Source organism: Ipomoea triloba, chromosome 14, assembly GCF_003576645.1.
Source record: "Ipomoea triloba cultivar NCNSP0323 chromosome 14, ASM357664v1".
NCBI classification, from domain to species: domain Eukaryota; kingdom Viridiplantae; phylum Streptophyta; class Magnoliopsida; order Solanales; family Convolvulaceae; genus Ipomoea; species Ipomoea triloba.
The window spans coordinates 7788741-7813998 of record NC_044929.1 but is presented as its reverse complement, the minus strand read 5'-3'; the positions used below and the strand labels follow the sequence as shown (position 1 = coordinate 7813998).

The following is a 25258-nucleotide window of genomic DNA, read 5'->3' as shown; positions in this document are numbered from 1 at the left end:
TACAGGCGTGGAGAAATAAAGGGTGTACATGCATTTGCCCAGTCTCGATTATCTCTGCCCGACTTCACCATGTGATTACTCACTACCCATGCCTTCACATTGATTTAACTCAACCCTCATCGGACTAAGAAAAATGTCAAAGGAACAAGATGACACAGCACTTGATAATCCATCAACATGGAACCTTTCAGGAAAAATAAAGTATTTTCTGCTCATTTTTCAATTTTTCTTTCACCGCCACTCCCTACCAATCAGGTTGCATGCACCATTTAACTTTTAATTTATTTGTTTTCTTGCTCCACCGCCACTGGCCACCAATCAAATTGCATGCAACATCTGAACTCAGCCTTTTCCTATTTCCAAAGTCATCCCTGCACCCTCAAATCCCTTTGAGGCTGTTGAGGCGAGGCTTGACCCTTGGAAGAAGCGTCGAAACTTAGGACAACAGCGAGGAAGCATGGCGAAGGAGAGGTTTGACGTTGGCGATGGTAATGACCGGTATATGAAGCATGGATAGCGATGCGCGGACTATGACTGGAACAACTTCAGAGACATATTTCTTGGTGGCATGGAGAGCCATGCAATCACGAAGTCAAGTGTGCTTTGGGATTTCCCAGAAATTTCTTGAATTGTTCATCTTTCTTGATTCTTCTGCTTGTAGTCCTATACTAATAATAGTGCCAAAGTTGTGCCAGCTGCGGCCTCATCTTAGCAACCTATTAGCGTAAGGAATCTCAAGAACACATGCAAAAAGCTCAGCACCATAAACATAACCGGGCTAAACGGAAGAGGAAAACTGAGATTTGAAGGAGGACGGCCTTTGCTCGGGTCCCCACAGACGGCGCCATTTGATAATGTTTAATCTCTCATGTATTTTACATGTATAGCAATGTACGTATGTATGAATAAAATCTAGAATTTAGGCCAAAATCCTCCTTTCATTCATGGTTCTCGTGTAATGCAAAAGGAAGAGAGAGAGCATGGCCTGCTATCAATCTAGAGAGAAGTAGACAGGGAAAAACGTCATTTACATGTAGGTTTAGGTCCCTTTTATAGGCGTAGTCCCGTACTCGTATACGGTCTACGTACCGAATACTCAGGGTCTTACCTGAGGTATATTCCCTATCAGTTGCATTGATAATATTACTTTCCTACTAATACAATTAATTACACGTGATAGTAGAGCTTTATCATATGCTTCCCATTCCTTTTTAATTGTGTTATCTGAAGGGAAATCTTTATCTAAATGATCACATTTACCCATTCCATCTAAATTAATTTTAATCAAGAATTTTCATTCAGTAAAACTAGACCCATCAGTTGCCAATATCACATCAATTAATTTGGATAGCGTAGATACAACAGTAATATTCATATTACTTTCCTCTGCCATGTTCAACCCAAGAAGAAAGACAAACGCAGACTCTCATAGGCTCTCAAGCGTAAAACATCAACAAACCAAAACTCCACAAAACATACCTTGGCAGAACCTACTCACGAGGCAAGTCGACCGGTGTGAATTTCGGCCGAAGATGACGCCGGAAACTGCCACATGTGTCGACGCGTGGCGTCGGAGCAGCGGTGAAGCGACGCGTGGTGGCTTCAATGGCGGCCTAATTCCTACTTCGGTGTCGCCCTGTTATTTCGAGCACGACCCACTATCTCACTCTCACAGAATCTGATACCATGTTAATATTTGAGGGAAAAAGCTCACTATGTATACCTGATGATGTTAAATGCTCACTATGTATATCTGATGATGTTATTAAGCCTAAGACGGTACAGTATATATATAGATACAAGGTTTGATAGCCACATACTAACCGCCGACTAACTAACCCCAAATTATTCTAACAATGTTGAAGTGTAATCATTTTGAATATAATTTTAAATATCTCAAATAAACTATTGTAATATTTACAAAATTATCAACATAACTTTCTGCTTTCAAGCTGTCACAAAAAATAAATAAATAAAATAAAATAAAATAAAATAAAAAAGCTTTCTGCTTTCAAGCCGTTAATCATTTTAGATCGGCAACTACCATTAGGCCATATAGAAGCATTTTCTCACTGAGACATTTACTTACAAAACATGCCCGCGGCGGTAATACGGTTTTTGGACCGACAAATATCGGCATTCAACATTCACTTCAAACTCATCACGCTCAAATTAGCAACAAAACTTAGACCATAACAAAGTGCTAAATATCATTAAAAGTTACAGAAAAATAGCAATCAATGTCCTATTGTTATAACATGTGCATTCAGACTCGTCCTACGCAAACAACAAAGCCATAACATGCTAAGACACTACTGTGAAAGGACACTGAATAGAGTAACTAGTGGTACAGGTATTTTACGACACGCAGGTCATATCGTAGCTGTGCATCATTTAGTTACAAGATTAGGTTACAAAAAGTACTTCACCGTAGTCCAAGCATTTTGATCATCTTTAAAGAGAAGATTGAAGCCTTAAAAGTTAAGTTCACGGTTCATCGTGAGTTCTGTTGCTAGGATGACGACTTCTTGTCCTTCAAAGGTGCATTCTTCTGCCCCACCACTTGCGTGACGCTAGAGAATACTGTACTCCATTCATTCCGAATGCATTCTGGAACCATGCCATGACAACTATACGGTGTCCAAGCGTCTCCTGGAGCATTTGTCTGAACCCAGCTTACGCTCTGCGGTGGGTTCTCAAAATCAAAATAGAAAGGAGGGGCCTTCTTAGGCATTGGACTGCTCTTCTTTTGTTTCTGGCTCCCCCCAGGGCTGTCGGATGGCTGGGAAAGGAATGACAAAAACCATAAAATGGAATCAGAATAGAAGCCAACTTAGAGGAAAGGATATAGAAAAAAAAAAGTTCAGGAGAACAACTATGGAAAGAATTCTTTATGTAACATCAGCATCGGAGTTCAACTTCTTACCTTTCGTTTGGTTCCTGTTTCTAAATAGTGAAGCACTTCTTTGCTTGACCGGAACTTCTTGCCTGAAACTGGGTCAATATAATACTGCAGAAACAAAAACAATCGTAATTGGGATTAAGAGTTAAAATGCAAGTAATTCAGTCTTCTTCAAACATCAAGGTATAAATGCATTCCTTTTTCCTATTAAACAAATTTGAAGTCAGCCATTAATCTTTAAAATATGCACAATTACTTTAGAGAGAAAATGTTACTGTCCCAAGGGAAGCTGCTACCTAAGTACCTATAAATGCTTTTAGAGAATGGAAGTCTGGAAATACTTTTACCTGCCACTCATAATTGAGGTTGTCTATTGCACTATAAAGACATTCAGCTATTTCACCCATTAGAGATGCACAATTGAGATACAGTGATGGCAAATCATTAGCTAAACCATAAAAAGCAGCATCTGATAAATCTATTTCAAGTTTGAAGGACTCTAACATTGTTCAAGTTCGAATGTTTGTGAAAACATGGAAATTTCAAATCCAAAATTTCTTTACAAAAGTTTCCTACAAAAAACAAAAAACAAAAAACAAAACAAAAACAAAAACAAAAACAAATACAAAAAAGAAGGTACATAAATAAAAACTGATTCAAGCAAAGTTTTTGGGAAAAAAAGGGTAACATGAAAAGATGTGCCTGCAAGAGCCAATAAGCTCTGTGCAACCCCTGAAGAGGAATACAATAGAAAGAAAGAAACAGATAATAACTACGGAAGAGCTAGAATAATACTTTATAATGATATAAGTGTTCTACAGTATTCACTTCATTTATTTACTTCCGGAGTTCCAAGGTTTTACAGAATATCAAGGTTAGGAAATGTCTGGTTGAAAATCGGACCAGAACTCCCATATGGACATTTCAATTTAACCTTATCTATTTATCTTTTCAACTTGTGCACTAATTTAATTTGTTCCTTAAACTAGTACCATAATAGCCTGACACGAATGACCAACCTACTTATATATCCACAACCTAACATCATTCACTAGTCACTTCCCTAATTTGCATCCTGCATTCACTGATCAGAAACCTTTAACTTTCTCAAGCAAAAAAGTTTCCATAAGTTCAAATAGTGGCTTAAGGAGTGTTCACAAATTTTTTGAACCAATATTAATAAAATAAAGATAGGGTTTAGATGGTTTACAGATTTTTTTGGTGTAATTTAAGGCTAAGCAGCTGCAACATGTTCAAATTGTCAAATGAAGCTAAGAATAGGTAGTTTCTTTATCCAACCTTAGATCCTATATCATCTAGACTAACAAAAATATACAGTAATTTCTTGCTACCCCATTTTCAGAACTTCAGTGCATATTGCCATATTCAATTCAACTTCTCATGCTCTTACATTCAATGCACTTGTTATCACATTAAATTCCACATTCAATAACTTCCTGCATGTTCAAGAACACACTATGCCTCACATGACCATTATGTGATTGTGAATCTTACAACCAGCTTCAACCAAGTGCTACTTTCTGTACTAACTAGCATGGTTCATTACATACAAATATATAGACAAAGATAATTGATAATTGGGAGAGGTTGAATTGTAATTATATTAAATATCACAGTAAGGGGACAAATAATTAGCTTTAACTTTTTTAACAAAGAAAATTTCCAGTTAGCAGTTTTTCAAAACAATCTAGTTACAAATCGAATTCATAAATTGGTCAAATATTTCTTTTTGTACAGTTTTTCCTTGTTCTGCTACTAGCAAGGACTTGTATTGGAACCCTTTACCTGATTTAGATTTAAAGTCACAGATAAGTGAGATGGCATTATTACTGTGAAGTCTTTAATCTCCCCTACCATAAAGTTCAACAAAAAGTTTCGCCAATAATACATTTCAACATACTCTAAATTTAGTAGGAATACTCTAGTATAAAGATAATTAAGCACAGGGGATATCACTGAATCCTAGGTGGGTGGGGGGATGTCAACAAATCTTGCCATACAAAGGACTCAGCCAATCAAACTACCATTAAAATTTATCAGAACTCCTAGAAAAGAAGCTCTTAAAACTTTGGAAATCTGCCATTCAAGTCCTTGTACTTCAACTTTAAATGTTTTTGGCAAATTTTCCAAGAGGCAAGGAATAATTTGCTGAAGTGTCCATGAACATGTCCTAAATGGATACAGTTTTCTATTCAAGAATAACTTGTCTCAAGATCCTTCAAAAAATGGCCGAGAGATCGCTATTATTCTAGGCTTATATTCTAAATGGAAATGTTTAACTAAACACTACATAACTGATATGTGTGTGTGTGTGTGTGTGTGTGTTTGGTGAGTCAGAATTTCGCTTAGAGGCATCAGATGGTAGCAGCAATATAAAGCACTGTACAACCCAATGCCAAAAAATCTACCAAAGAAAGAGCACTAAAAGAGTCTACCACTGAGTCCAAAATAAGAGTGGAAGAACAAATAGATCTTTGAATTGTCTCAAAGAAAATTGATGTCCTTAGAACCATTGCATATTTTTTTCATTCCAAAATTAAACAGAGAGGAGTGAAACCATATCACTGGTGTATTGGAGCTAGATTATCTTCAACTTATATGTAGACTGCTGACTTTCAGCTCCAAGAGGTTTTATTACAGCATGCAATGAAAGTAACACACTATCAGTAATACAAAGAAAATTATTTTCCATATTGTGCTCGCTTAAGAAAGCGTTTTGATTTGTGCCATTAGACCAAGACCTAAGTATCCAAAAGGTAACTGAGCTTTTCATAGCCACTAAATGCAACCCAATAGAAAGCTTATTAAAAATGGAATGTAATGTTGGGAAAATAAGGTTGATAATGTGAAAATAAAGGAATGTTGTACCGTGGAATAACCATTGCCATAGGAGTGAATTCGCCACTGCCGGTGCAAGTTCGCAACAACGGAGTCACCCCCCAAGGTTAACACAACAATCCCTGCCTCCATGCACCCGAAGCAAGGATTGGAACTTACACGACATTCTCCGAGTTTAAACTCAAGAGCAACCCTTTTAAATAGTAGAGGTCAAACAATTAAGGTGACATACTATCTAAAAGGTCTTGGTCACTCATCATCTTGTGGTGAAGATTAAACCAAGATTTAAATAATCAAGATAGTTGCCACAAAAACCCCCCATTGACTTTGCATTTCTCCAACAATCCCCCACAAATGCAAAGGCAAGACAATAAAGACTCTAAGAAACAATAAAGGTTTGACACTTAAGTGCAAGTGAACAAATCTTGAACTAGAACGTAGTGACACATGGTATCCCGTATCCTCTAGTCGCCTTTGCATTTGTGGGGGATTGTTGGAAAAATGCAAAGTCAATGGGGTTTTTATGGTTCTCAAATCCTGATTATTTAGTCTTGGTTTAATCTTCACCACAAGATGATGAGTGGCCAAGACCTTTTAGATAGTATCTGGCCATAATTGTTTGGCCTCTGCTATTTAAACAAGATTGTTCTTGAGTTCAGATAGACAGACAACAAATTGTTTGATCTCTTTCTTGTCCCCTCTTCACTCAAAGAATGTCATGTGAGTTCTAGTCCCTACTTTGGATGAACGGAGACGAGGATTATTGTGTTAACCTTGGGGGGCGACACTGTTGTTGTGAACATGCATTGGTGGCGGATAATCCACTTCTATGGCAGTGATCTCTGCCTCGCTGCGGGTCAGCACCTCCGAAAGAAACGGAGGACTTCATTCAGTTTATTCCACGGCATAACATTCCTTTATTTTCACATTATCAACCTTATTTCCCCAACATGTAATACATGGCACAATTTCCTTCTTTTAAGATTATATATATGGTGGCTTCCCAATGCTCACTGAAGGGGATTATGAAATACTTGGATAATGCATTATGGTTAAAGTAATTACTCAATTAACAAGTTATCTCGAAGTTGCTGATTCTATTGGCATAAGCCAGCAGACTTCCTAAAACTAGTTCTTGGAAGTTGGAAGCACTACAGAAAATTCAAATATTAGAAGTTTTCCCAACATGTAAGATCAACACTACTCCAATGGTGGACAACAGCAAGAATCACAACTAAAAGAACAAAATTAAAATTGAAATAGGCTGTTTTCAAGACAGATTAATAAGGCTACACTTCAACTGCCATCTTATCTCCAGCAACAAAATGTATGCCACATTGTCCAACACTGTGTTTTAGATACCCAATAGTTCACAGATGTGCTTTAAAAAGCCATAGCTGATAAATTTCCTTTCCTTTATGACTTGGATTCCATCTAAATGAACTTAATCAGTTGTCAATTGGCATTCTGTCATAACCTTATGTTACATGTTTAATAACATTAAAGATTCTGCAGAAATGCTGGCATCCTACTAGGAGTAAAAAGGCTGAACAACACTAAAGTTAAGTCATTAATAGACAATTTCTATCCAATAAGCCAGGCAAATGTAAAAAATTAATGTGATGCCTTATAGCCTCAAGGTATTAAGCAATACTAATATCATAACTTTTCCAGATAATGAGTTCATCTTTAGTAGTTGTAGAAGCTCTTCCATTTTACAGAAATGCTGCCAAATTTGCATGTTATGCAGGTCGAATTGAGTTTCAAACAATGAAAGGCAGGAAGAGGTGAATGAATCGCCTAAGTCAACGAAAGAGTCCGCTATCACAAATACATAAATAAAATGACCAAAGGAACAAATTTAACTATGCATACAGTGCTCATGAATGCATTATCTGCTTCAGTGCTTCAGTATAATTGTGCATGTGATGAGAGATAGCGGACGGAAATTACCCTATCAATCGATCCTGCAGTGGCTCCAGAGTTCCGAACTCTCAATTCCATCTTCCAGTTCTCCGGCAACCAGGCCGGACGCTCGGCCGCGTCCTCCGGGAGCATCTTCCTCCTGGCTCGCCGCTGCGACGAGTCGGCCGCCTGATCTGTCACAGTGTCCGCCGACATCTCCGGTGGGTCAACGACAACGCGGGACCGGAGCGGCGTGGCCTCCATGTCTACTTCGATGTAGGCGTCTGATCGTAGCAGCGGGTCCGGTGGCATAAGATCGTCGGCGTGTTGGCCGTTTTGCGGTCGGGTCGGATACGGCTGCGGCTGAGGCTCTTGGGTGTCCAGGTTTGGGTCCATCAACGCCCAGAGAAGCGAGGGAGAAGTGAGTAGTAATAGTCCATGCGTACATTTGAACGACGACTACGTATTTTTTTTGGAGTTACGGAAACGTATCCTACATCCCAAAGAGTTACTCCTACTTAATTATATTTATCTAATATTATTTTTAAAAATCATTTTTGATATATTTAAAAAGTATATTAAGTACAAGACTTGAACATTCTATCATTATCATCGTCAATTATTAAAAAATTAAAGGGAAAATGGCATCTTTAGTCCCTGAGTTATAGGGGTAGTGTAGACTCAGTCCCTAAGTTATGGTTGTATGCGAGTTTAGTCCCTCAGTTATTCACAAAGTGGCGAGTTTAGTCCCTGGACATTGAATTTGACGAAAAAATTAAAAAATATTCAAAATTTGAGGGGTAAAATAGGAAATTCACATTTTATTATTATTTTTATATCAAAACCACTTTTACAACATTATTTTTCACTTCTTAGCCTAATTATTTTCAAGATTTTTCATTTTTAAAAGCATTTTAATAACTTTCAAATGACTTATTAGTAACCTGACTCTCGTATAACACACTTAAAACCTAGCACAAATAAAGAAATGCATGATCATTGTATTTAGGTGTATGAAACACACTATCCTAACAAGTTTTTATTTTTTTACTAAGCAACAAATGTAATACAATTAAAACTTTTGAGATTTTTTTACACACTATCGTATCTCAAAAGTTTAATTTTATTACATTTGTTACTTAGTAAAAAAATAAAAACTTGTTAGGACAGTGTGTTTCATACACCTAAATACAATGATCATGCATTTCTTTATTTGTGCTAAGTTTTAAATGTGTTATACGAGAGTCACGTTCCTAACAAGTCATTTGAAAGTTATTAAAATGCTTTTAAAAATGAAAAATATTGAAAATAATTAGGCTAAGAAGTGAAAAAATAATGTTGTAAAAGTGGTTTTGATATAAGAATAATAATAATATGTGAATTTCCTATTTTACCCCTCAAATTTTGAATATTTTTAAATTTTTTCGTCAAATTTAATGTTAAGGGACTAAACTCGCCACTTTGTGAATAACTTAGGGACTAAACTCGCATACAACCATAACTTAGGGACCGAGTCTACACTACCCCTATAACTTAGGGACTAAAGATGCCATTTTCCCAAAATTAAAATGTATTTTGAAATTGTAAGGTATTTACTTTTATTCATGGTCTCACATCGAGAATAAGCATATTTTTCTTCAATTTTAAATTTTAAATTTAAATTTAAATTAAAAAACATAATAAGTTTCAATTCAGATTATATATCTGATTTATCTCTATTTTTTATATTAAATTTTTATACATTATGTTATAAGAGTTGTATTCCAATTTCTTAGACAAAAGTAACTCCATCGTTATAATCTATGTTATCTTTTGTTATTATTATTAGAGTTAATTCCAGCAATGGCCCTCCGACTATGTTGATTTTTCAAAATTAGTCCTCGACTTTTAATTTGGACAATTTAGATCCCTTGACTTTCAAATTCTTTCCAATGTTGGTCCTTTCGTCAAATTTTGGTTAAGTTGAGGTCAAACGAAGGGGTAAAATTGTCCGTTCACCTGTTTAGTGTATAATTACTCGTATTTCTCATGTCATATACGTTGTATATATGAATATAATCTCAGTCGAAGTCTCAATCGAAGCCATATAATCTCAGTCGATGTCTCTTCGACTGATATTATATTCATATATATAGCGTATAAGACAGGAGAAATACGAGTATATAAGTTAACAGACAATTTTACCCATTCATTTGACCTCAACTTAACCAAAATTTGACGAAAGGACCAACATTTTGGAAAGAATCTAAAAGTCAGGGGACTTAAATTGTCCAAATTAAAAGCTAGGGACTAATTTTAGAAAATCAACATAGTCGGAGTACCATTGCTGGAATTAACTCTTATTATTACTATGCACATGCATACACAATGTATTTTCTTATATTCTTCCATATTAATAATACTAGTAAATTACCCGTGCAATGCACGGATTAATTTTTTATTTTATATTTAAATAATAAAATTAAAGGTAAATTATAAATAATTATAATATTTGAAAGTGTACATTTATTTAATTATAAGATCAATGCAAAGGTATCAATAATATATGACTCATTTTATTGCATTTATTTTGTAATATGATTTATGAAATTATATTATTATTTAAAATAAATATGGGAAAAGGGAAAATAATTTTAAAAGCATTTATATGATTTTTTATTATAAATATAATTTTATTACCATTTAAGTACTCTGTGTTTTTTTTATTACAAAGATAATTATACTATGTCTTACTTAATTCCATTATTAGCTTAATTATAATTAATTCCCTAATTCCTTAATTAGTATAATAATAATAATAAAAGGGAGGAAATGACTACCTAATAATAATATTATAGTACACTATGTTTTAAAATCTATTTAATAATTTTCCTTTACAATGAGTTTTAGCTTTTCTGTATATTCATTAACTAAAAATAATAATTTTTTGATTGTAAAGATAATATTATTACCATTTAAATTCTCTATATTAAATATTTTTATATTATTAATTATTAATTATCTTTATAATGATAATTTGAAAATATTTTATTTATTATAAATATTAATATTATGAAAGATTTGCGTATATTCATTACCTAAAAAAAATGAATTTCTCATTATAAAGATAATTTTATTACCATTTAAATACTTTGTATTTACTTTCAATTCCTTAATTTCTTATTCTGGATTATTAATTTCATTACAATTATTTTCTTATTTTAATTAATTCATTAATTCTATTATTAGCTTAATTTTAATTAATTCTTTAATTAGTATAATAATAAAATTAAGGAAAGAAACGACTATCTAATAATAATATTATAGTACACTAAATTTTAAAATGTATTTAATATTTTTTCCAATGATTTTTACCTTTTTAGTATATTCATTAAGAAAAAAAATGCTTTATTTTTTATTATAAGGCACTTTAATTACCATTTAAATACTCTTTATTAAATATTTTACAAAGTATTAATTATTATTATAATGATTATTTTGAAAATATTTTATTTATTGCAAATATTAATATTTTTAAAAATTTGCTTATATTCATTAACTAAAAATAATAATTTTTTAAATTATAAATATAATTTTATTACCATTTAAATACTCTATAATTACTTTCAATTACTTAATTTCTTATTTTCCATTATAACCTTAATTAGAATTATTTCCTTATATTACTTAATTCTTTAATTTCATTAGTAGTTTAATTATAATTAATTCCTTAATTAGTATAATAATTAAAATATTTTAATTATTACAAATATTGATATTTTGAAACATTTGCTTATATTCATTAACTAAAAAAATGATTTAATATACGTTTGCAACACTACAATCTGCATACCAAGGAGAGATCCTTCCTGCAATAGTCTTCATTTGTTTTCCTGAATTACAGGAGCATCCGTAGATGGAGAAGATGAAAATTGTTCTAAAAGTTAATCATCAGAAAGTAAATCAGGAATAAGGAATAAAGATTCTAAAAATAGTTACGTTTCATTGTATATGATTTTTTTTATTATATTGCACTTTTATTACAATTTAAATACTCTTTATTAAATATTTTATATAGTATTAATTATCATTATAATGATTATTTTGAAAATATTTTATTTAGTGCAAATCATTATAATGATTATTTTGAAAATATTTTATTTAGTGCAAATATTTATAATGATTATTTTGAAAATATTTTATTTAGTGCAAATATTAATATTTTGAAATTTGAAAATATTTTATTTAGTGCAAATATTAATATTTTGAAAATTGAAAATATTTTATTTAGTGCAAATATTAATATTTTGAAAATTGAAAATATTTTATTTAGTGCAAATATTAATATTTTGAAAATTTTGATTATATTCATTAACTAAAAAATATTTATTTTAATTATAAAGATAATGTTATTACCATTTAAATACTCTATAATTACTTTCAATTACTTAATTTCTTATTTTCGATTATTAACTTAATTAGAATTTTACTTAATTTCTTATTTTCGATTATTAACTTAATTAGAATTATTTCCTTATTCTTATTTTCGATTATTAACTTAATTAGAATTATTTCCTTATATTACTTAATTAATAATTCCTTAATTTCATTATTAGCTTAATTATAATTAATTATTTAATTCATTAATTAGTATAATAATTAAAATATTTTAATTATTGCAAATATTGATATTTTGAAAGATTTGCTTATATTCATTAACTAAAAAGTAATTTAATATAGGTGTGCAGGCGCCAAAGACCTTGTGGTCAAGCGGCACTCGGTGTACACTCCCATGTGGAAGGGAGTGGGTTCAAGTCTCAGTGGAAGCATCTGTTAACTCTTTGTGCTTCATTAAGTAGGTTGAGAAAGTAGCGTCATTTGTTTTCCCGAATTATTAAGTAGGTTGAGAAAGTAGCAAAAGAACTCAAAAAAAAATGTCAATATAGTTGTCATTTGTTTTCCCGAATTATAGGAGCATCCGTAGAAAGATTGTGCATATAAACACTTACGAAAATGATTACTTTTGGCGAAAAAGTATTTTGGTAAACATGAATACTAAACACTTACGAAAATGATTTATTTTGGTAAACATGAATACTAAACACTTACGAAAATGATTACTTTTGGTAAACATGAATACTAAACACTTACGAAAATGATTACTTTTAGATATTAGAAAAAGTAGAAAGATTGTGCATATAAACACTTACGAAAATGATTACTTTTGGCGAAAAAGTATTTTGGTAAACATGAATACTAAACACTTACGAAAATGATTACTTTTGGGAAAAAGTATTTTGGTGAACATGAATACTTACCCTAGAAATCAAAATTCACTGCGCACACTCGAAATACTTATAGTTGATAATCCTTGTTTGCTAGTTCTTTTCTTCCTTTTGGCGAGAAAAGAGAAGAAATTATGGGGAAGGATGAAGAATTTTTTTGCAACAATGGAAGAAGATGGGAGAACATATACTCGAAGATGAAGATTTTTTTGCAACAATGGAAGAAGATGGGAGAATATATACTCGGATTAAGATTTTGTTATGGAAAGGAGTGCATAATGATTACTAATGAAGAGGATATAATGAGATTAGGATGAAATTAGGGAAAGAAATGTGTAGTATTGTAAGATATATATTTATTTATATAATAACTATTTCCATATGAACGTATGTAACTGCTAATTTCATAATTACATATAAGTATAATAGGATAATACTATATTTATATGTATACATATATATATATATATATATATATATATATATATATATATATATATATATATATATATATATATATATATATATATATATATNTATATATATATATATATATATATATATATATATATATATATATATATATATATATATATATATCGTACATCATATGTACGTAGTTATCAAGATAGGATTTAGGATTAATATATATAATTACTAAAATGCCCCTATAATTGGGCTGGAAAATTTTGGAGGAGGATATTGCTTTTATATATAGTATAGATACATATATAATATAATATAATTGACATTCATAATTTTTGTATCTAAATAATTACCATAATTACTAATAACCTATTATAACCAATTATAATTAATATTATTCTATAATAATAATATTTAATATTGTTAATATTAATATTATTATAATAATTACATATTACTAAAATACCCTTACGTTTGGGCGGGAAAATTCTGGAGGAGGATAATACTTTTATATATAGTATAGATATGTAAACATTATATATATATATATATATATATATATATATATATATATATATATATAAAAGTTTGATTTTATTTAAGTTTTAATTAAATATTATCATAATTATATAGTATTTAGTAGCCAAATGCATTGTGGTCGAGCGGCCTAAGGTTTGAATTCTAATAATAGAGTTAATAGTACTCAAAAAAATATAGTATTTAGTAATTTATCATATCTAAAAATCTTACTTTAACATTTGGTTGAAGGGAATTACAATTTCATTCCCACCTAATTCAGAATGCAACAAAATTCATTCGTTTGGTTGGAGTGAATTGCACTCTTCCCTCCTTTTCATTGAATTAAAATTCCATGGCCCTCTTGGGATTTTAATTCATATGGGATTTTAATTCCATGGATGTTATGAAGAACAAAAGATAGGCCTGAGACAAAATTACCCTCCATTTTTTAACCTAAAATTGATACATGACTTTCCATTCTAAATTATAGCGTATATTATTCTTTAACTTCTTTTTGTGTATGTTCATTTAATTTAAATCTTTATATGCAATAACTATTCAAAATTTGCATTCTTTATATGCGTTATTTATATACAACAACTTTCATGTATGTTTCTTTGAATTCTTTATATGCAGAACTTTTCAAAATTCGCATTATTTATATGCAACAACTCTAACAATTTGTGAATTAATTTGTCAATAATAATAATAATAATAACAACAACAACAACAATGGGCATTTTGGACTTTATACTACTTATTGCCTCTCAATTCCCATGTATACCAAACATTTGAATTGAAATTTCCAGTAATTTTATTCATGCAAACCAAACATTGGAATTTAAACTCCCACTTTATTCCTACATTATTCATTTCTCATGGAACTGCAATTATTTTCCCACCTAATTCATTCCCTCTAACCAAACGCCCCATAATAATATTAATCATATCATAATTATTACTCAAATTATCAACTATACTTTTAATATAATATTAATTCTACAACTATGAATTTAAAGAAAAATTATATATTATTATTTAAAAAATATTTTAACATTGAGTATTAATATTGGACATTTTTTTTTTGCGTATCTCGTATACAAAATACTAATCAATATAATATGGAGTAATACTTTTCTTGTTGTTTGAAATCATTTGTGTGAGTACTAAGAGGAACCCCTCGTCCATGTAACCGATCTTCACCTTGGCATAAATAGTAAAAATGGTCATTCTCGTATTTTATAGTGACGTGATCACATTTTGCTAAATGAGATAGTTATATTCTATCACTATTCTTACTCTAACGCTTGGAAAAAAAAAACATATTTTTGTTCCTTCTTTTCCAATTATAGGTAACTGCAAGTTTGGGCTTCTTGCCTTTTAATACACAAGATCTTGAGTGGCTTGATGGTTAAGAACTTATATTGTTATGTTGAAAGTCTTGCTTAGCTCAATAAAATAGGTCCTCTGGTCCCATCAATTATATATACATACTCACTTAACTTTTAGCACAGATACACTTAGGGTGTGTTTGGAAACCCGAAAAATGATTTCCGAAAATCATTTTCCGGGTTTCCTTTGTTTGGGAACGCATGGAAAATACGGTCAACGGAAAACAATTTCCGTTGACCAAGGAAAATCAAGCCAAATTTCCGGAAAACAACTTCCGGAATTTTTTTCCGGAAGTCATTTTCCGGAACCATGGCGTAGCTGCGAAAATGGACCAGGAAGTTGGGGAATATCTGGTTTCCGCCGGAAACCATAGCAGTTGCTCTGGTTTCCGCCATAGACCAGTACATGTGTACTGGTCTGGTCTATGGCGGAACCAGAGCAACTGCTCTAGTTTCCGCCGGAAATCTGTAGATTTAGTTTTTTTTTAAATTTTATTTAAATGTTATTTTAAATAAATAATATTATTTTAATATTATTATAATTTTTATATTTAAATAAAATAATTAAAATGTTTAATTATATAATTCTACCAATTTTCCTACCTATTTTCCAAAAAATGAACCAAACACACAAAGATAGTTTTCCATAATACATCCAAACACTGGAAAAGAATTCATTTTCCGGAAAATGACTCATTTTCCAGAAAATATTTTGCAGAAGTCATTTTCCTGCTTTCCAAACACACCCTTAAAGGCGTAAGTTCATAAAATATAAGATTATTTATGGAGATATAATGTAAGATTACTTTGTATGATTAGATGAGATTGTGAAATTATATTTTAGGTTATATTGTTTAATTTACTTAAATTTTCTCAATACAAATAATAAATAAACATTGAAAATAATAGAGAAAATGATCAAATAGGCCCTTAAACTTTAGCTGAAAAGTCAATTAGCTACCTAAACTTTTTAAAAGTGCAATTACACCCATAAACAATTTATTTTGATGCAATGAAGCTAAAAAATCGGTTAATGACCTGCTATCACAGATCGTTAGAGTTCCGACAACCCGCCGGTAAGATTCCATTGAACTTTCAGGCAACAAAGTTACTAGCGACCGGCGAACGACGAATGGTCGCCAGTCAACGAGAACAAGACCAAGGTCGCCTTCTCTAGTAGAAGGCGACTACTGTGGTACCGCAGTGGTCGCTTTCTCCGGCTATAAAGCAACTTAGATGGTCGCCTTCTCTGCTTGAGAAGGAGACCAGCAGAAGGTAACTTAGATGGTCACCTTCTCTACGGAGAAGGTGACCGTCGACCTTTGTTGCTTGAAATTTCGTCCAAACCCTAATGACATGTGATAACAAGTCATTAAAAGGTTTTTGAGCTTCATTGCCTCAAAATAAATTGTTTATGCGTGTAATTGCACCTTTAAAAATTTTAAGGGGCTAATTGACTTTTCAACTAAAGCTCAAGAGCCTATTTGATCATTTTCCCAAAATAATATAAAAATATATAATAAGGGCATCTCTAAGGAGAAAGAGAGGGGAGAAATGAGAAGAAAATAAATGGAGGAGAAATGAGATTATAGTATAGAGAAAAATTAAATTGGCATGACACACGTCACAAATGAAGCGCAGACTGTCCCCACCCACTACTCCACAAAGGAGAGAACCATTTAGATGCCCTAAAACACTACTAGAAACGCAGAAATACCGACAGATTGCTTCCGATGCTAAATTAACGACGGATTAGCGACGGATTAGCGACGGAGTTATGTTTTTAAAAAAAAATTGGCAATTAGCGACGGATCTGCGACGGAATAATTTTGTCATTAAATCTGTAGCTAAAATTAGCGGGAATCCGGCGTGCAAAAAATTAAGACATTTTAGCGACGGATTAGCGACGGGAATTTCGCAGTTTTTTAATTAATTAGAATAACGACGGATTAGTGACGGAAATTTTAATCTGTCGCTAATTTGTCCAAAGATAATTTATTTTTTACACAATAGCGACGGATTAGCGACGGAATAAATCCTCCGTCGTTAGTTTTGTAGTTAGCGACGGATAACTATCCGTTGCTAACAATAATATATTTATTTTTTTATAATATAGCGACGGAAAGTGATATCCGTCGCTAGAGCTAAATTTGATGCGTTTATTTGTTCTAAATAAAAAGGGCGGGGTTTTCGTAGCGACGGAAAATTGGATCCGTCGCTATATATAGCGATGAACCCTTTTTCCGTCGCTAGAATGTGAACCTCACGAATTTGTTTCATGACTTTAGCGACAGAATATATATCCGTCGCTAGGCCTAGCGACGGAACTTGTATCCGTCGCTAAGTCTAGCGATGGATTTTAATTCCCGTCGCTAAAAAACACGGAATATATTTTGTTTTCATGGACTCTAGCGACGGAATTTAAATCCATCGCTAGATTTAGCGGCGGATACAAATTCCGTCGCTAATGTCAATTAAAATGTTTCCCCGCTATGTTCTGTAGTCCAACCCTAAGGGAAAATATACGCCTTCTCATCAGCAGCCCTAAGGGAAAATATACGCCGCCACCGCTGCGCAATGTTCTAATCGCCGGATCTCCCACCGTCGCTGCTCACCTCTCCCACCGCCGCTGCTCGCCTCGCGTCACCCTCCTCTGCTCGCGTCGCCCTCCATCGCTCACCGCTCTGCCGTGCTCCCACCGTCGAACGTAGCCGTGCTCCGCCGCAAACACCTAGCCGTGCTCCGCCGTGCTCTGTTGTTCGGCTCCACTGTTCGGCCGTTCCCATTGCCGTCGCTCCGCCGTAGACTGACGCCGGCCTGGTATGATTTACTGGCTTCATTCTTTCACTGCAATATTTGTGCCAATGATTTTTTTTTATTAAAATTAAATACAAAAATGTGTATTGAATTTGGATGTCATTGCTTCACTGTGGCTTCATTCTTTCACTGGCCGTTCCCATTGCCCTGCTTTGTCTGAATTGGGTTGGCAGAATTTGTGTATCTAAATGTCTAATTTCTGCATAAATTTGTGTTATATTGAAATATTTGTTTCATATGGCTAATGAACACAGTACATCTAAAATATGGTAAAGAATGGGTTTGGAAATCTTGGCAGATTGTTAGATCCATAAAAATATAGGCACTTTGGGACTTCTGTAACTAAGTAGCTACACCATAAGCAACCAAGCTTTGCCAAAGCCCCATGAACAAACAGTCAGCCTTCTGTGTCGGGTTCCAGCCTTCAACGAGCTGGAAACCATATGTATTCCTCACATAACGTTGAATTGTAATGCTTCCAGTGTAGGGTTGTCTTGTCACTTAAACACAGACCGAAGGATTATGTCATGCCATTCACTTAAACACAGACCGAAGAAACCATATGTATTCCTCACACAATGTTGAAAAGAATGTTATCATACATATATTGTTGGTTCTCATTACACTCTTTGTTATTTGGTAATAAGAATTTTTAGGAATTTTTAGGAATGTTTGAAAGTATTTATTGGTTTGTTTAGGATAAATGGATTTTGTTAGAGGGGTTCCTTATGTAGCAAATGTTAGGATTCCTTGTAATATGATTATGTGATTATACAAAACTGATTATGCAATTACACTTGTCCATTCTTTAAGAAAGAAAATTATAGAGAGGTAGCAGAAGTATTATAAAGATGTCTAATACACTTGTCAATACATTTAATTTTAGTTAGTAATTCCCAAATAAGGTAGAATTGTTATACATTTGATTCATTTCAATTTGGCATGATTTGTGGAAACTACGTTTGATAGTAAGGTATATATTGAACAATTATATTCAAAGAAGAAATATAATTGAAAAATATTTTACAATAGGTGATAAATACAATGAGTTCAAATCGTCATTGGATGTATACACGAATTAGAAATGGTCTTCTCACTGAGGAGTTTTTGGCTGGTCTTGAAACTTTCATCCAATTTGCTACTAGTCAACATAGTTGGATGGATGGGGAAAGAATTAAGTGTCCATGTAATCAGCGCAAGTGTCAAAACACCAAATTTTTAGATGTGCCTACCGTGAAATTCCACTTAGCAAAATATGGATTTGTGTCGGACTACTATGTTTGGCGCTTCCATGGCGAGTGCAATTTGAGGGTAGATGTCGAACAAGATGTTGGTGCCCCATCTCAAATGGCTAGTGAAGAAGCATCTAATGCTTACCATACAATGGTTATGGATGCTGCTGGTCCTGAATTTAATGTGGATGAAATAGAAGAATCGCCAAATCCTGAGGCCCAGAAATTTTATGACATGTTGAAAGCTGCAGATCAAGAGTTGTGGCCTAGGAGTAAAAACCACTCGCAGTTGTCTCTTGTAGCTCGACTTATGAGCTTGAAATCAGAAAATCACATATTAGAAAAATGTTTCAATCAATTCACTGAACTTATGAAAGAAGTTATTCCAGAAGGTAATCTAGTCCCTGAAAACTTCTACGAAACCAAAAAGCTATTACGGGGCATGGGGTTGCCGGTTCAGAAGATTGATTGTTGCAAGAACAACTGCATGATATATTGGGAGTCAGATATTGATATGACAACGTGTAAGTTTTGTGCCCATCCTCGATTTAAACAAACTTCTCGTGGTGCTACAAAACGACAAAAAACTAATGTAGCATACAAAAAAATGTATTACTTTCCTCTAGTTCCTCGATTGGAGGTTGTATGCATCTAATGCTACAGCAAATGATATGAAGTGGCATGCAAATTCAGTTGAAGATGGAATCATGCGTCATCCTTCAGACTCGCTCGCTTGGAAGCATTTTAACCGTATTTATCCTGACTTTGCATCTGAAATTCGAAATGTCAGGTTAGGTCTGTGCACGGATGGTTTTCAACCATTTGGACAGGGCAGCAATACTCCTCATGGCCTGTGATATTGACAACATACAACTTGCCTCCTTGGATGTGTATGAAGGAAGAGTATATGTTCTTGACCGTATTGGTTCCAGGTCCAAAAAATCCAAAAGAGAAGATAGATGTTTTTCTCCAACCGCTTATTGCAGAGTTAAACCATTTATGGGAAGTAGGTGTTTAAACATATGATATTTCTAAGAAGCAGAATTTTCAGATGCGAGCTGCCCTTATGTGGACAGTTAGTGATTTTCCTGCATATTCGAAGCTATCCGGGTGGAGCACTGCTGGGAGGTTAGCTTGTCCGTATTGCATGGACAAATCAGATGCCTTCACCCTAAAACATAGTGGTAAGCAATCGTGGTTTGACAATCATCGAAAGTTTTTGCCAGCAAATCATCCATTTCGCAAGAATAAGACAGCGTTTTTCAAGAACAAAGCGGTTACAACTGAGGCATCGCTTGTTCGGTCAGGGTATGATATCCTTGCAGAGATTGAGACTTTAGGCCTGAAAAAGGTCACTGAATTGGATGCTGCTGAAGTTAATGGATTAATTTCCAAAACTTGCGGTTGGAAGAAACGAAGTATCTTTTGGGATTTGCCGTATTGGAGTTCACACTTGGTACGACATAATTTGGATGTCATGCATATAGAAAAAAATGTGTTTGATAATGTGTTCAACACAGTTATGGATGTTACTGGAAAAACAAAGGACACATATAAATCTAGAGAAGAGTTGAATGATTATTGTCGGCGGCCTGAGCTGAAGCGAAACCTTGTAACCGGGAAGTTTCCAAAAGCTTGTTACACACTTGACAAACCGGCAAGGGAAGCATTGTGTGAATGGGTTAAGAATCTCAAATTTCCTGATGGCTATGCATCTAATATGAGTCGATGTGTAGATATGAAGAAGTTGAAGTTATTTGGTATGAAAAGTCACGACTGTCATGTGTTTATGCAGAGGTTAATACCGATTGCATTTCGTGAGTTGCTACCGCTAAATGTTTGGAAAGTTCTTACAGAGTTGAGTTTATTCTTTAAGAACCTTACTTCCACTACAATTAGAGTTGAGGAAATGGCGAAACTCGAGAATGATATACCTCTCATTCTTTGTAAACTTGAACGTATATTTCCTCCTAGTTTCTTCGACTCCATGGAACATCTACCAATCCACTTAGCTTACGAAGCAAGGATTGCTGGTCCAGTTCAATATAGGTGGATGTATCCATTTGAGAAGTATGATTTTTATTTTATATGTTTCCGAACATATAATAAAATTGTTACTTATATATGTCAATTTTGTTTAGATACCTTCGAAAATTGAAAAATAATGTCAAAAATAAAGCGAAGGTCGAGGGCTCTATATCTAATGCATATTTGGTGGAAGAAGCAGTCGAGGGCTCTATATCTAATGCATATTTGGTGGAAGAAGCATCATCGTTCTGTTCATACTATTTTGAGGACCATGTTAGCACGAAACACAGAAATGTATACTATTTTGAGGACCATGTTAGCACGAAACACAGAAATGTGCCTCGAAATACGGATAGTAATGAATATGTAGTTGATGAACATGAAGAAACTCTTTCTATATTTAAGTATCTGGGTCGAGCATTTGGAAAATCAAAAGCGAGATATATGACAGATGAAGAGTTTAAAGCTGCTCAAACCTATGTGTTGCTAAATTGTTCAGAAGTGGAGCCATTTATTGAGTAAGAATTCACTTCTGTTCAATTTTTCTTATGTAATGTGTTATAAATGTTAACCCATTAATTTTTTTAAAGGGTTTATACTGAGGAGTTAAAGAGGAGTCAACCAAACATTTCCAGTACTACCATCGATGGTAAATTGGAAAATGAATTTGCAAATTGGTTCAATGACTATGTAAGAATTGTATATTATGTATATTGAGCTTCAATTTGTTTAATAAACTTTAACACTTAGATTATGTTAATATTATACAGGCACATGATCCTTCAAACAGTATTTCAAATAAATTTATAAAGGATCTTGCGAAAGGGCCACTAAGATGTGTTAATACCTATTCAGGGTATTATGTGAATGGCTTTAAATTTCACACCATTGGTTATGGTGGAACTAAAGAAACAATGAATAGTGGAGTTTGCATAAAAGGTATAAACTATAGTATAGATGAAAGTGATTACTATGGCCGATTGGTAGAAGTTGTACAAATTGAGTATCCTGGCTTACCAGTCAAGAGGACAATATTATTCAAGTGTGAGTGGTTTGACCCGACAAATGTAGGCATGAAGGTTCATTCCCAGTATAAACTTGTTGAAGTTAATCATAAGCGTAGATTCAATCGCTATGAACCATTCGTTCTAGCAGTGCAAGCATGCCAGGTTTATTATTGTACATACCCAAGTTTGCGTCGCGACAAGCTTGACTGGTGGGCTGTGTGCAAAATTAAAGCGAGATCTGAAGTAGAAGTTCCTGAATCATCTATATCGTCTGAAGAATCACTAGTACCTACACCATTTCAAGAGGAAATTACCGAGAATCAAGATCTCATGCAAATAGATGAAGACCCATCACATTTAAATGACCCAAATGGTGGGGTGATAGAACTTGATGGCGAACATGGTGACAATGAAGATGAACTTGAGTTAGAGGAAGAAACAGATGACTCAAGTAGAGGTTCAGTAATAGGAGATAGTGATAATGGTACTGATAGTTAGTGCAAAGCTTAAATACTAAATGGTATGTTATATTTATATGTTATTTAACTTTATTATATTTTATTTCAGATGGCACAAGATGGTAGTAGTACCGGACGCATAAGAGGACGTGGGCAAGGTATATCGGTTACACCTTCGAGTTCTAGCCCATCCTCGTCTGCACTACCTTCTCCTGTGGCACCTCCTCCTACTGTGGTGTCTCCACCTACTGTAGTACCTGTTTCTACTGGTTCACCATCTGACTTACCGATTTCATCACCATCAGACTCTACTGTTCCACCCACATCCTCATCAGTTGAAGGATCATCTATTGGTCCTGATTTGCCTATTGTTGATGTAGAGGATGGGAGGTAAAAATGTAGAAATGTTTTATTATGTTTACATTTATGTGTATATTATTTTATCTTTATTCATTTCTTATATATGTACAGGTTGCTACCTTCTCATAAATGTTCAACTACAATGAAAAAAATATTCATGCAAAGGATCTATCCTGAAGGGTATACTTGGAAGAATATACCTAATGAGTACAAGGAATCATACTTTGAGGAATTTAAGGTAAATTCATGATATGATTTTGAAAATTGTGGTTAATTCTTGAAGTTAGACTGTTATTAAATTTCTGTCAATAACTTTGCCTTTGCATTTCTTTGTTTGAGGTGAATCTTTGTTTGGCCTTTGCATTTCTTTCAGTGCTTGCATGTGTTATCAAATGTGTATATATATATGTAAATTGTGATCTTTTTGTTAGTTTATAGACCAAATTTTGGAAGAAAGAGTTACACTTGAAAGAGGAATTGAGGATAAATTTAGTAGTCAATGGAGTTAAGGGAAAATTTCTGTTGTGGTTCTTTTTGCTGTTTATATTTCTTATCTTACTCTAGTTGGCCTCACTAATTTTTTGTTTTAGTTTGTAAATCTTTCCCATGTGAATTCTTACTTGTGGGTTCTTATTTGTTAAATATGACTGGTTATGCTTTAATATAATATGACATGTAGTCATTAGATCACTTCTTATGCTGTAATCTTATATTTAATGAATTTGTAATGTTACAAAAATTTTACAAGTGGGATGCGTCTATTGACCGACATGTTCGTAAAGCTTTTTTAGCACAAGCAGGCATACGGTATACAGATATGGTCTCAAAATTTAAGTCAAACCGAACTTCAACTAGGAAGCCAGCTTGTATACATGAAGATACATGGCGCATTTGGGAGGCATATTGGGATAGGCATGACGTTATAGCTAAACCTGAGCAACAGCGGAAGAATAGGATGAGTGAGGTTGCAGGACCCGGTACTGGATGTTCCCGACATACCGGATGATCTAGATCTGCTATTAAGCACTATCACAAATTGGTAATACACCTAACTTAAAAATTTATATATATATATATATATATATATATATATATATATATATATATATATATATATATATATATATATATATATATATATATATATATATATATATATATATATATATATATATATATATATTCTTTACAAATTAAACATCATTTTATTGTTTTTGTTGGTTTAATAGCGAGATGAACTTCAAAAGGAGCCTAATATGTTTGAGTGCTTTGAGCATATGCACAAAAAGAAGAATGGTGCATTTGTTGATGAAAGGTCAAAGAAAATTGATGTAAGTATAATGTAAAATAGATCAAATTATTATGTCTTTGTATACTTCTTTTATTTTGTATAAATTTGTAATTGTAGTAAGAAATACAAGCACGACATGATGCTGCAACGCAAGAGGTGGAAGGGTCAACTAAGCCACCAGTTATAAACATGTCACAGCTGTATGTGGATGTTGTTGGTGGGGTAAAAAAGCAGCGTATTTATGGCTTAGGAACCAAGGCATCCTTATTTATCAATGACAATAGTTGTAGTTCATCTGCTACTTCACAATTTCATCAAGATACAATGAAGGAGATGTTAGATACCATGCGAGTTGAGATGGAGACAATGAAGGAGATGTTAGATACCATGCGAGTTGAGATGGAGGCTATGAAGGAGATGTTAGATACCATGCGAGTTGAGATGGAGGCTAAATTACAAGCTGAAAGAACTCAAATGCAGGCTAAATTACAAGCTGAAAGAACTCAAATGGAGACTCAAATGCAAGCTCAAATTGCAAGTTTGATGGATGAGTTGCGTCGCAACGGCGTCATACCCACCACTTCTACGCCACAACCTCCAACTACTGAAGGACATTCTGTTAATTCAAATGATGAAGACTTGGGAGATGATTAGATTATGTTTTCTTAATATATTTGGCAAGCTCAATTATGTTTTTGGATGTTGTTGGATGTTGTTGATGTTGTTTGACACTGTTTCTTATTATTGTGGCAAACTCAGATTATGTTTTTGGATGTTGATGTTGTTTTTGGAAGTTTCT

At 33.3% G+C, this 25258-nt stretch overlaps 1 protein-coding gene across 1 annotated transcript; it reads right to left on the bottom strand.

Annotated features, from left to right (window-relative positions):
- Nucleotides 1–2172: 2172 nt before the first annotated feature.
- LOC116003578 (methyl-CpG-binding domain-containing protein 5-like) lies at nucleotides 2173–8113 on the bottom strand. The gene is made up of 3 exons (XM_031243475.1): nucleotides 7715–8113; nucleotides 2927–3010; nucleotides 2173–2782 (listed from the first exon to the last, which is right to left on the bottom strand). The coding sequence occupies exons 1-3, from the start codon at nucleotides 8060–8062 to the stop codon at nucleotides 2513–2515; spliced, it is 702 nt and encodes a 233-aa protein (XP_031099335.1). The 5' UTR covers nucleotides 8063–8113; the 3' UTR covers nucleotides 2173–2512.
- Nucleotides 8114–25258: the final 17145 nt, after the last annotated feature.

Coding starts and splice junctions, on each gene's coding strand:
- LOC116003578 (XM_031243475.1), bottom strand. CDS start 8,062: ATGGACCCAAACCTGGACACCCAAGAGCCTCAGCCGCAGCCGTATCCG. Junction 3,011..7,714: donor CTGCAGGATCGATTGATAGG/GTAATTTCCGTC, acceptor TTGTTTCTGCAG/TATTATATTGACCCAGTTTC. Junction 2,783..2,926: donor AAACAGGAACCAAACGAAAG/GTAAGAAGTTGA, acceptor TTCCTTTCCCAG/CCATCCGACAGCCCTGGGGG.